Genomic DNA, 13,410 nt, shown 5'->3' on the forward strand with positions numbered 1-13,410 from the left:
AAAATAATGTGGGAGTTCCTCTCCCTGCCCACGATGTACTTCTTGAGAACAAACGTGTTCCTAGAGCTGGGAACTTTTCTTGAGGACTTTTGTCAGTGATGCAGGTTGAACAAAGTAGTAAACAAAAGGCAGCGGCTGGCTCCAGATGCTGAGGTAGAAATCAAACTAAAGCCACAATGTTTGTCAAATAGAGAATGACAAAATCAGCAGAAAAGGCACTTTTGAGCTTCTAAGAGGGGAGATGGTAACAACAGAGCGCCAAAACAAACATAGAAAAAGCTGACAGCTGTGACTGCAAGCTGGGGGTGGGGGTGGGTGAGGTAGTAAGAGGTGGTGGAAATTTTCATCTCTAGCTCACTGGTCAGAAGCCAGCACAGGTTGGCAGCAACTGGAAGTTAACTCCATTGCCAGTCCACCAGCTGAGCATCTGGCCCATTGTGTTTTTCCAGGTAAGTCCTTATCTTACCAGATACAATGTGCTGAGTAGCGGCTGAGGTCTGTACTATGATAGATGGGGTGCTGGAGCAAAGGTGGCTCTGTAAACCCTCCTTTACCCTTTCTACAAGGAAAAAGTCTTTAAATCCCAGCTTCACTGGAAGATCTCAAGGTGGAGTGCCTATGGGGGACAACAACCCCCCAATCCCAAGAATTGGCTGGATATGGAATGGTGATGAAAATGAAACAGCCTTGTGAAAAAAGTTTTGCTTTTTCGCATCCACCTGTCTGCCAGGGACCCATCTGCCTTGATCGAACACCGAGCGGCATTCAGAAACCTTTGTCAAAGGGGCTGCAGAATGGTGGAAAATTAAATGAGGCTGCTCATAAATAGCTCCTCAGGCTCCTACATAGCTTTTTTTCCCTGTGCTGCCCAACATGGTAGTGTTTTGTGTGGGTGAGGCTGAGGCCGAAACACCCAGCACCTTCTGATCTGTGTGTCAGGCAGCAAAACGTGGAGGTAGGTACAGGTTGGGCAGAGTGTTCTCCTGCATTTTACTGGCAGGGCTGTGGAATTTGTCCCCAGGCTTGCTTGTTTTGTAATGTTGACAATGCCTCAGTAATTCTATTGAGACCAATCAGTGATTTTTAAAGAGAAGGCTCTTCTCAGCCACATTGGGTGTGGAACATGGCCCCCCACCCATGCTCATGGGATGCTGATCATGGGGTAATTTTAAGAACCACACCTATTCTTCAATTGGTTAAAAGAAATCTCTCCTGTTTTTGTTTTTTTTCCAGTGGGAGAGATACATGGCCTTTATCTATGTAATAATCTGGCAAACAGTCTTGGTATATGTGGGGATTTGCAAACCTGTAGAGGAGAGCACAACCATCATGATAAGAAAAGGAGGACTTGTGGCACCTTAGAGACTAACAAATTTATTTGAGCATAAGCTTTCGTGAGCTACAGCTCACTTCATTGGATGCATCCGATGAAGTGAGCTGTAGCTCACGAAAGCTTATGCTCAAATAAATTTGTTAGTCTCTAAGGTGCCACAAGTCCTCCTTTTCTTTTTGCGAATACAGACTAACACGGCTGCTACTCTGAAAACTATCATGATGTTATAGAGAGGCAGCTCCTATGACAGGCAGGCCCCTGCCCATTGATGTGCTTGAACTTGAAGATCAGAGATATGCACTCATTGTGGATGAGGTACTGGATGGCAAGCCAGTGTAGCATACTGAGTGATATGTTCTCTTTGAATAATGTAACCAAGCAGCAGGTTTGCTATGGGTTGAATTAGTGGGAGGCTCTTTGTGGTATTCCCTTCCTTCCCCCATTAAAATATGTTGCAGCAGATATTAAAGGGGATATATCTGCTGTGTATAAGTAAGGTCACACTCAGTTAAGAACATAAGAATGGCCATACTGGGTCAGACATTATCTAGCCCACTCCCAGTATCCTGTCTTCCAATAGTGGCCAATGCCAGGTGCCCCAGAGGGAATGAACAGAACAGGTAATCAAGTGACCCATCCCCTGTCGCCCATTCCCAGCAAACAGAGGCTAGGAACACCATCCCTGTCCATCCTGGCTAATAGCCATTGATGGATCTATCCTCCATGAATTTATCTAGTTCTTTTTTGAACCCTGTTATAGTCTTGGCCTTCACAACATCCTCTGGCAAGGAGTTCCACAAGTTGACTGTGTGTGAAGAAATCCTTTTGTTTGTTTTAAACCTGCTGCCTATTAATTTCATTTGGTGACCCCTAGTTCTTGTGTTATGAGGAGTAAATAACACTTCCTTAGTTACTTTCTCCACACCAGGCATGTGGAGTCAGGGAGGAGGCTGCCTGCAAGTGCTCAAAGGGGAGAAAGCGAGGAAAAGGAACAGCAGCCTGCACTCCCGTGCCAGCTGACTAAACGTTTTTTCCTGCTGTTGCCAAGCGCTGACTCAGGCGTTCTGCCGGTTACTAGCTCCTTCTAAAGAAACAAGAAAAACCTGCAATCAGCATCAGATTCAGAGGCCACGGAGCTGCAGTGGGGATGAGGCAAGGATCCTTCCCTGGCTGGCTGGCTGGCTGCCTCCTGCATGGCTCAAGGGAGCGGGTGAGAAATAAAATGAAGGTCTCAGGGCTGCTTTTTTATGCAGATGTTACAATCTGGTTGTGGAACACACGCTGTCTGCCCGGGCGTAATTACTGGGGCAGGCCAGGTGTTACAGCAAGACAGCCTATGTAATAACCTCCCCCAGCAAATGGGTGAATCAGTGCGTTAGGTTCTCCCTCTGATTTACAATACATCTCTGACCCAACGAGAGAATTTCCAGTATAACTAGTCATGCACGTGTTATAGCAAAACTACAGGGTCGGAGGAATACCTGAGTCTGAGTCACAGAGCATGTTGTGAGATGACTGGCCTAGGAATAAACACACTCCTGGGCCTTGTCTCTTACTGGGGATGGATCCAAGCCACAACATTGAGATCCAGTTCTACATTATAAAGCTCAGGGGTGCTGATCATTGCAAAGATCTCGGATTTTGGTTCTTCCTGTTATAAAAATAGGGGCCATTTGAGATTAGGAGCTTGGTTTGGATTTAGAAACACTCCTTGCACAAAGTTTCGGGGTGTTCAGATCAAGGGGTCAGTCACTTGGTCTACCTGGCCAATCTATCTGGCCACTCTCCCTGTGGTATCTGAGCATGGGGTTTTGGTTGAGGCTTTCTGCCAGGGCTCCTCTCAGACAACATCAAACTTCCCAGGTCTCCTCACAATGCGATACTAATAGGCTGCTCTGTTTTCCGTTGCAAATACCAATCTATCTTTTATACCAATGAATCGCAGGCTTGGTGCAATCTGTAACATGAGTCTGGAAAGTGTTGGATGCCTGAGCGATGGAAGGGGCGGGGAGAGGAGGGTGAGCAGCCTCTCAGAAACCTCTCATAGCTGCTGTATCTCAAGTAAGAGAAAGTGGCTCCCAAAATGATCTGCTTCAGGAAGGAAGGGATTTCTTAGCCTGGAGCCCAGGACAATGTCAGAACCAAGCAAAAGTCCTTAGATAAATCAGTGGGGCATCCCAGGCAATATTCCCAGTTGACTGGAGAGTGTCAGACAGATGATCTTCCCTTGGAGGAGGAGATGGGAGAAGAGGAGTGGACACACCTTGTGACAGTGAACACAAGAACGGCCATGCTGGGTCAGACCAATGGTCCATCTAGCCCAGTATCCTGTCTTCTGACAATTGCCAGTGACGGGTGCTTCAAAGGGACTGAACAGAACAGGGCAATTTCAAGTGATCCATCCCCTGTTCTTCAGTCCCAGCGTCTGGCAGTTGGAGGTTTAAGGAACAGTAAGTGAAGATTTGGCAAAATGTTCAGAATCCTGCACAAACAATAATCACAAACATCCAGCATGTAGAGCTTATTGCCTCAAATATAATTGGAATCAAGCTGGCCTAGCCTGTGCTGCTCTTTTGGATTCAATGGGAAACAGGCACGGGTTTCATATTTCCACATGTGTAGCACAGTACATTTTATTTTGCTGTAGCATCCTCAATATGCGGTGGTATAAAATCGGTGGAGGCAGGAGATAGCTGACAGGCAAAATGGAAGCGTGTTCCTGAGCCATCTTACAGCACCAGATGCAGCCCATCCTCCGTGTAATGATGAACAGGGCAGGCAGTGACCAGCCTGTCTCCTGTGAGCCTCCTTTGCACAAAAGGCCAAATCCCAGTCCCTCTGATGGCAATGGCAGCTTTGCAATGAAGGGAGAGGAAGAGGAGGCTTTCTTTTACCCTTTGCCTCGTCTATTTAGATTGTAAGCTGCTTGTGGGAGGGAATGTCTATGGCTTTCTGTACAATGCCTGGCACAAAGGGTCCCTGATCTCGACTGGTCCCTAGGCACTGCCCCAATAAACATGTTGCATAATAATAAGTTAAGAGAAAGGGAAGGTTTTAGTACAAGACCGAAAGAGGGAGAGGGACTGTGCAGCTCGGAGGAAAGGGGTGACTTGGCCACTTTGCCTCAGATGAAACCTTCCTTTTCTCTTTCGCTTATTGAACAGCAGGCAGAAGATCTCCAGCCAGATGTGGCAATGACCCCACCCAAGGGGAGAGACAGGAGAGCAGGCCAGGATTGTGGAGGGGTTGGAACAAGTGTGTGACAGTGGAGGCAGATATGAGGTCAAAGAGGAAGGGTGGCGAGAGTCCCTGCTGACATTGGGGATTGCTAAAGAGTTCAGAATAGCCACGGTCCCTGTCACAATAGGACTCACGCCTCCACACTAAACACAGCCAAAGAGCAAGGCTGGGAATAAGGGGAGTGTTGTTGGGCAGGTCATGTGCCCATCATTTCCCTGCGTGGTCATCTCTGTTGAGAATGGTCTATAATCGATGTGTGTTTGTGTGTGGAGGGGGAGGAGAGGGGCATGGTGAATGGTCACAGACTCACCAACCACTTTCTCTGGTTAATTAGGGAAGCATTGAATGAAATCAAAGTCCAGCTGGTTTGTACCCAGGCTCTATTTGCATGGAAAGGAAAAGAAAAGGTAAGATCAAGTTCCTCGCCCTGGAGTAGTGATTGAGAAGTGTTTTCCATTTGGGAATGGATTTAGAGCTCACTCGAGTCAGAGTCCGGCAGCTCTGGCACTCTGCACATGGGCACTGTGTAATCACTCCTCTGCCAGTGCCCCTCAGTCCATTCCTGCCCTTCCTTTGCTCAAAAGGCCAAATCCTGGTCCCACTGATGTCATTGGGATCTTTGCCACGAACTTGCATCCCTATAGCAGCCCCCACTGACAGCCCATATTATTCTTGTCCTGTCCTTTCCTTTAGCAGATGTTAATTACTGGTATATTGTGGTTTGAAACAGATGACAAATACTCAGATTAGATGCAAACAAACTTATTTTTTAATTATGGTCTAAGCTAACGATTTTCCTAGAAACTTGTCAAAGCTTTGCACGGAGGCTATCGGACAGACAACAGAAAGCCAGTGCTGTATTCTGTGTGTGCGTTGTCTGTTCTGCAGTCCACACAGGGAGACATAATTCTGGCACAAACAAGCCATAGAACCAGCATTAGGCACCTGTGCACTTGCCCTAGCACAGGGATGAATATAGGTGTGATTTCCAAGATCACATGGAAAGTGCAAAGTCCCCTATAGCAAGGATCTTGGGGCAGCTCTGCCTAGATGAGGGAATATTTTTCCTTTTGACTATGAAGTATTATTGGTTTTCCGTGGCATTTTTTCCCTCAGGACTCATCCTGAATCAGTCGATATGCAGTTCAGTTCTAATGTTGCTGAGTCTTAAGTTAAAAAATCCCAGCAAAAGAACAAGCCATCAGCCTATCTAATGAGAATTGTCCTGTCGAAGTCCAGTCCATGCGCACCTTTCCTGAAACTGTTCCCTCACCCCCCACCCCAGGTGGATGCTTCACTCTGTGACTCCCTTTCACCATGAAGGGCATCTTGAACCATTGTTGGTACTGTGCCATGTTTTGACTCTGCAAATAGGTGTGTCTTGTAGACTCTCCTCCTGTACATGTTGGGTGATAGATGACAGATATTGGAGTATTGGGTGGGAGAGCTGGAAAGGCAGAAAAGAATAACAGTAAGGAGAACAGTGAAGGAACCTGACACCACTGAGCTATTCAAACACATAGAGAGCCAAACTCAACCCCAATGTAAGTGGATGTGTATGCGGCTGCTGTGTTTGCCTGAAATACATACTCTGTGAGAAGGTGTTGATCCTACTGGGAAAAAGTTAAGTGGGTTCTGTTGATGCACCAAGGCAGATGTCTTATTTCCCCACCTGGATATAAGGGAGGTGGGCGTTTTTCTCCCGGGAGAGGATCTAGGGTGTGGGCTGAGCAGGCCTGACAGAGGAACCCTGGGAGTATCTAAACTTTTGGAGAAAGCTTGATCTTTATTTTATTTTGTTGTTTTGTTTGTTAAATCGAAAACCTAGTGAAAGGGAGAGTTGGGACACTACAGAGCAGATTAGAAAAGGTACCTACTTAGAGAGTGCATTTCTACAGAGGTCAGCTGAGTTTTCCCCCTCCTCTCATCGGGGCTGATGTTGGCTCTAGCTGCTGAATCTTAACATAAAGACATATTATGAGCAGGGAAGGGAAGCTGATGTTAAGCAATGCTTGTGTAATTAGCCCATTTTGGGGAAGTTACTGCAGAAGTAGTAGAAGTAAACTAAGGAGAAAAGCTGCTCTTTATATTGCACTTCAAAGAACAAAACAGTCATGAGATGAGTTTTCAAAATTAAGCCTTCACTTGCCTCACCTTCCACGCAGCTACAGTCTTTTGAGAGGTGAGGGCGTTGCATTTAGCAAAGCAGGACAAGCTGAGGTATCCATCTCTTAAAATATTGCAAAATCTGCAGAATGTGTGATTTGAGGCTGACAGGGCCGACAAAGAATTCAAACTGACACAACATTATTCGCTGAGTAGAGAGATATTTCCATGGAAGCCTGGGAACAAGGAAAGTAAAACCCTTGTCAGTTTGGGCCTCATGACCGCCCTATATGGGGTTGATATATATGTACACAATAGTACATGTCTACACATGTCTAGCTTTGCACATAGAAACTGATAGCGACTGGTGCGCGATACTGCCCCAGACTAGCAGCACTCATGCACACGGCAGAAAGATCTCACCCACTCTCTACTCTCTACTCTCAGTGGTGCTTCTTTGTACATACTTCTTTTCCTTACATAAGAGACAGTTTCCCTTGAAATGTCATGGCTCAGCCATGCCTCCTGGAAACACTAGAGAAAGCTCCTGGAATCCAGAGGGAGTGTTAAAAAACAACCCCCCTGACTCATTCCCTTGTGTAACTAAGGATGTAAACGCAGCATCAAGATAAATGGACACCATTGGTGTCAGCTCACTACATCCCTGCAGGGAGAACTCAGGTTGATCAGCTGTAAAGGGGGAGGCTGCCCCTAGGTGTGAGCTGAAGGAGCAGCAGCTCCAGCAGAAATAAATGATATGTATGTACAAGCAGGACTACCATATATTACCCCATAGAGAGGTAGCAACCTTTAAATTTTCAGGCCAATCTGTAACAAAGTCATCTGCTTATTCACAAAACAGGATCTGTACAGCCCTCAGGAGCGGCCCAGCACTGCCCCTGAGCCAGAGAGATCTGTGCCTCCTGTACCCATGGAAAATCTCTCTTAGAGTAAATTGTGCATATTGCAAACACTTGCTGTTATTTAGATGGATGTGAGATAGCTCACCCTGGACCTGAGTTCAGCTACTTAACTCTGTAAACTCAGTGTACACAAATGCTGCAGAAGAGTTAATGGAAAACAGAGAGGGGGAGGAAAATAAAGAAAGACCCTTCAAGGTCTGAGCTGCACAGAGTAATATTTGGGTTTGGTGACTCCCTGTATCGTAGTGATGGGAATGCAGAAAAGCTTTTAGAGTCCAGAATATACATGGAAGCTGACAAGACCATGGGCTAATATCAACAAACCTGTTGGAAGAGCAGATCCTGTCCACTCCCACAAAGCCACAGTGTTATTTTTCTTTCAACAAACGTATTGAGACAATAATAATGCTGTGTAGCTTGGCCGTCCAGGACAACCTGATTTATTATGAATCAGAAACAATTGCAGCTGCTGAAAAATATGAGCCTTGGACACAGAAGGTTTTTTTTTTATTTTTTTGAAATCCTCAATCTTCCTGCATGAACTAAAAAAAAAAAAAAAAAAAGACTCCTTTGCCTGGTCCCTGAGGAAGCTCTCCTTCACCCAGCTCACGATTCATGGGGGGCTACCAGGCACAGCTGGGCTTTCTGTTTGATTTTTAAATACTTTAATAATTGTTGGAGGAAGAAAAGAAGCAGGGAGGGAATGGAGAGAGGAGGCTACACAAACAGCTGGTTAACATTCATAACTGGAGAGGCAGAGGGTGGGGGAGAATTCCTCTGCCACAGGTACTGAGTAGGGCTCCTGTCAGTGGCCACTCTAGGCCCGCATGACAGCCCAGAACTGGAAGGTGCAAGGTGGCTCAGAACCTTTCCACCTGGTGTGTCTTCTGTACTGTGTCTTCTGGGGGTTCCCAGGCTCGATAACAGGATGCGCTGTTTCACTGGGAAGTTTAACTGGGAAGCATACTGTTTATATCAAGTCATTATCGCTGTTCCACTCTGTAAAAACTGGAGGTTTCTTCTACAGGTAAAGGGGCAGAAGGACTCCTTGACAGCACCGGGTTTTACTGTTATTAAATCAGAACTTTATGGGAATCTTTTATGTAGGGCTGTCGATTATTCACAGTTAACTCACGCGATTAACTCAAAAAAAGTAATCATGATTACAAAAATTAATTGTGATTAATCCCAGTTTTAATTGCACTGTTAAACAATAGAATACCAATTGAAATTTGTTAAATATTTTTGGATTTTTTTTTTACATTTCAAATATAAAGATTTCTATTGCAACATAGAATACAAAGTGCACAGTGCTCACTTTATATTATTGTTTTTGATTACAAATATTTGCACTGTAAAAATGATAAACAAAAGAAATAGTATTTTTCAATTCACCACATACAAGTACTGTTGTGTGATCTCTTTATCATGAAAGTGCAACTTACAAATGTAGATTTTTTTGTTACATAATTGCACTCAAAAACAAAACAATGTAAAACTTTAGAGCCAACAACATGCTATAACATGAAAATATATGGCAGAATGCGGGTAAAACAGAGCAGGAGACATATAATTCTCCCCCAAGGAGTTCAGTCACAAATTATTTAACACATTTTTTTTTTTAACGCGTGTCATCAGCATGGAAGCATGTCCTCTGAAATGTTGGCCAAAGCATGAAGGAGCATATGAATGTTTAGCATATCTGGCATGTAAATACCTTGCAATGCTGGGTACAAAAGTGCCATGCAAGTGCCTATTCTGACTTTCAGGTGACTTTGTAAATAAGAAGCATATCTCCCGTAAATGTCAATAAACTTGTTTTTCTGATTGGCTGAACAAGAAGTAGGACTGAGTGGACTTTTAGGCTCTAAAGTTTTACATTATTTTGTTTATGAACGCAGTTATTTTTGTACATAATTCTACATTTGTAAGTTTAACTTTCATGATGAAGAGATTGCACTACAGTACTTGTATTAGGTGAACTGAAAAATACGATTTCTTTTGTTTTTACAGTGTAAATATTTGTAATCAAAAATACATATAAAGTGAGCACTGTACACTTTGTATTCTGTGTTGTAATTGAAATCAATATATTTGAAAATGTAGAAAACATCAAAAAAATTTTAAATAAATGGTACTATATTATTATTTAACAGTGTGATTAATCGAGTTTAATTTTTTTAATCACGTGATTAATTGCAATTAATCTTTTTAATCGTTTGACAGCCCTGTTTTTATGATTCATTCTCCAGATGAAACATGAGTGTGTTGTATTTGCCTGTAATGATGGAGCTTTTCTAATTCCTGCTCTTTAGGCTGGATTCTTCCTCAAATGGTGCTGGGTTTTTTCTCCCCCTGAAGAACATGATCATGTGGGGTGATGTTTTTCCCCTTGCTTTCATTACATTTCTATTCCGTTAGAATGAAAAGGCTGCAATGAATCAGGCCAAATTAGCTACATTCAATTATTGCAACAGGGGCTATGCAAGGTCTATGGAATTGCTGTATTCAGTTCCTTTCCTCCTGGGTTTCACTGACATTTCAGATAGTAAATGAACAGTTCCTTCTCTCCACAGATGTTTTCTGTTGGTCATGGTTGGGAAGAGTCCTTAGACTCGAAATCCATGTGCTTTATTTGTGGTTTCCTTGGCTTGTCAGAATCAGAATAATGTACAGAATAAGTTCAGTATTGGCTGCTTTTGCAAAATAGGCAGTGGAACAGTGGGACTCAAAAAAAGAAAGGGAACAGATCCTCTCCAGTCCAGGAGCCTCTGGTGCTTAAGGCTATCTGGTGCACTGTCTTCATATTATCTTCCTGTCCTTGAAAAGGAACAATGAAAGAAAAAGTGACTAACAATGGCCACACCTCTGCGGGTTTTTAAAAATGTCTCCTGCCTGGAAGATACCAGGTTTTTTCCTTCCTGAGCCTGTGCCAAAGCTGCTAAAATACAGACCAGTTGGAACAACACAGTAGGTTCAAGCCACAGCGAGGTCACAGGAGGAATGAGTTGGATCCTGTTGTAACTGCTCCACTTGCTTTCATCATAAACCACTTTCTGTCAGCATTGGAAAACTGCAGGCGTTGGGCCATGTAATTAAGATGAAAACGAAAACGTTCACAGGTGCAAACAGCCCTTCTCCAGCCTGCAGAGGAGACAGAGGCACCCCTGGGCTTTATTTGGAGTTAAGAACTTGAACCTGAAATGGAACAGGCTGTTTTGCCAGAGCACTGTGGGTATTTTTACTTTGATTGCAAGTGTGGAATTTGCATGTCTTCCACTGCGGCTTTGTGTGTCACGTTCCCTTCTGAAATGGTAGACTGGAATATTAGATTAGTGATTGTCCCAAGCCTTGAAAGGGTTGGGAATCTGGATCTGATTATTCTGGCTCTGGCTCATCTCTGTGTGTACACACACACACACATGCATACACATACAGACGCATGCGAGCACACTCATACAATCAACAACAAGCGTCAGTTTTAAGTAAGGTACTTTTCTTTTCCAGTTTGCATTCTTTCAGGGGTAGGCATGTGTGACTTACTGTGATGGTTCTCTGAGCTCCCAGAACTGTGAGTCACCTTGTTACCCTCTGCCTCCAACATGAGGGAGTCTTGCTTGTGGTATCTGAGGGTTAGCTCCCAAACACCAGCAGTCTTTCAGCCACTCTCCTCCAGGCGGTACCAGCCCTGTGTGCCTTGCAGGTTAACAAAAGGTTCTCCACAGTACCTGATCCACTCGAATCATTCCCCTATGATATCCAGCCCCTGGCCCTGGTAATTACAGAAATCCCAGATCCTCTGCCCCCACTGGTGCAGTGTATCCTGGTTTAGCAGGTTTACCTTAAACCACTGCTCCTGTATAACACACCACACTGAGGTCCCTTCCAACTCTGATAGTCTATGAGCCTATGAGTCTAATGACACAAAAGAAGGCTTATTTAAGAAAGAACAGAGGTTTCACTAAAAACAAGAGAGAGTGATGGAAACAGATTATTACAGTGCAAAACAAAATCATAAAACGTGAACTAGGGCCTACATTTACTGATAGTCACCTTTCCTATCCACTAAAGTAGGTTCTCCTCCCCACCCCCCAAGTTCAATGTGTTGCAGATCTGGCTGGCTTCCCAGGAAACAGGATGGATCCAATCTTTCTTGCAAAACACCCTGCTCACAAGACGTCTTCTCAGTGAATGGATGCAGAGGATCTTTCTCTGCCCTCTCATACACTGAATCAGTCTTTTGTCTATTCCCAGGCAGGGCAATCCCTGGTCTGTTACACTGTTCCTTTTTACCTCCAAGGTGTTTTGGTTGTTCCCAGTTGTCTTTGATGGTTTTCTATGAATTGTTCTGTGATGGGGCAATGATAGACAATTGAGCTGGTATTACCTTGGTACTGATTGGAGCGTTGGGTGGGGAAGCATGGCAAAGCCCTCCTGAATGAATAGACCGTCATCAAGTAGTATTACTCCCTGGTGACTCCAGGGTCATAATCTTCAATATAGTTACATTATTCTTTAAGTATCACTTGTATACATGTCACGCCAGGATTATGAACAGCGACAAGTTGCAAGCTTTAGGTAGAGACCTTACACGTTGCTCTTTATGGACAAATGTCTTGTAAGCAATGTATTTGATATAGTGAGTTTGTCAGGTCTGAGATGAGAGATGTTTGCAAAGAACAGGGGACCTTTTGCCAAGGGGCCTTTGTGTCATACTTGCTCTTCTGAGCTCATTCTGTTGCACTCTATGTGATTCTAAGGCCTTTAAAGTTAAATTACAAGGTGTCTTACGAGGGCCCCATATGCTGGATACCAGTCAGGGGAGAGAGTGCTCAGTCTCTTTGGTGGATGGATCAGGAATCAGGCATCTTAGGGTTCAATTCTAAATACCTCCAGAGCTGGTTGGAGACTGGAATTCCCATTCCACAGGAAATCGTGAAATTAAAAAAACATCATTCTGAAATAGAAAAAACCCTCCAACATTCCTGTGACATGGGAATTCACAATTTTCACACAGAAAAATTTCTGAGGCTCCCTGAGCTTCCCAGGGCCTCAGTAGCCTGCCAGGTGGGGAGCCAGGCAGCTCATGGCACTTGAGAGCTGGGCTGTCAAGGAGCCAGGGAGGCAAGCTGGCAGAAAACCTGCCTTGTTTCCACTAGAATTTTGTCAAAATTGACACAGTCCTGTGAAACATTCTGATTTTGATGAACTGGCAGTTTCTGACAGAAAAAAATTCTGCCTGAAAATTTCTGATCAGCTCTACCTGATCTACCTCTATTACAGTTTAATAAAAAAGAATGTGATCTAAGTTCAGAGTCTGGTGTTAAAGAATCGTAGTCTAACCACGAACTGGGAGGTTTTGCTTTAGGGATGGGTGGGAGAAGAAAGTTATTAGACTGGGGATGACGAAAGTAAAAAGAAAACTGACGTATCTTCATGCCTGCAGAAGCCACGCAATTGCAGTATATTACAAGTGTAGTTTTCTGTCTTATAGTAACAGAGTCCCAGCTTCGCAGTATGACTCAACTTAACAGTGCTGTGATTGGCTGAACTATCTCTATCATCTAACACATGAAGAATCCTGGCCTGTGATTGGCTGATGTGTGTGTGTGTGTGTGTGTGTGTATGATGTGCAATTTTTAGGCCTAGAACAAAGTTAACCAGAAGCAGAAGTGAACCAAGGCAGACTCTCTGATTAAGAGCCATTTGGCTTTTTGTTTACAGGCGTGACATAGCTCATGGAATTTTAACCCCTCCTCTGAGGTGTGGCTCAACCCTACACCCTGAGGCTTCTACTTGCAGTGGGTT

The 13,410-nt window shown here is 44.2% G+C and overlaps 1 protein-coding gene across 2 annotated transcripts in view; it reads left to right on the plus strand.

The window, feature by feature from the left end:
• The first annotated feature begins 370 nt into the window (after nt 1-370).
• The window catches only part of TRIM16 (tripartite motif containing 16), a 200,533-nt gene continuing 187,493 nt past the window's right edge, over nt 371-13,410 (plus strand). Inside the window, exons 1-2 of one of the 2 annotated variants that reach the window (XR_012154801.1) lie at nt 371-449; nt 4,908-4,980. Coding sequence is in view for 1 of the 2 variants with exons in the window: in XM_073310759.1 (XP_073166860.1) it covers nt 2,527-2,543; nt 4,908-4,980 (90 nt within the window). In the remaining variant the exon portion in view is untranslated. Of the gene's footprint in view, nt 450-2,449; nt 2,544-4,907; nt 4,981-13,410 lie in introns of those variants that run through there. The other variant, XM_073310759.1, reaches the window with a different exon arrangement.

The sequence above is a fragment of the Lepidochelys kempii genome, chromosome 14 (assembly GCF_965140265.1).
Source record: "Lepidochelys kempii isolate rLepKem1 chromosome 14, rLepKem1.hap2, whole genome shotgun sequence".
In the NCBI taxonomy this organism is placed as follows: Eukaryota; Metazoa; Chordata; order Testudines; family Cheloniidae; genus Lepidochelys; species Lepidochelys kempii.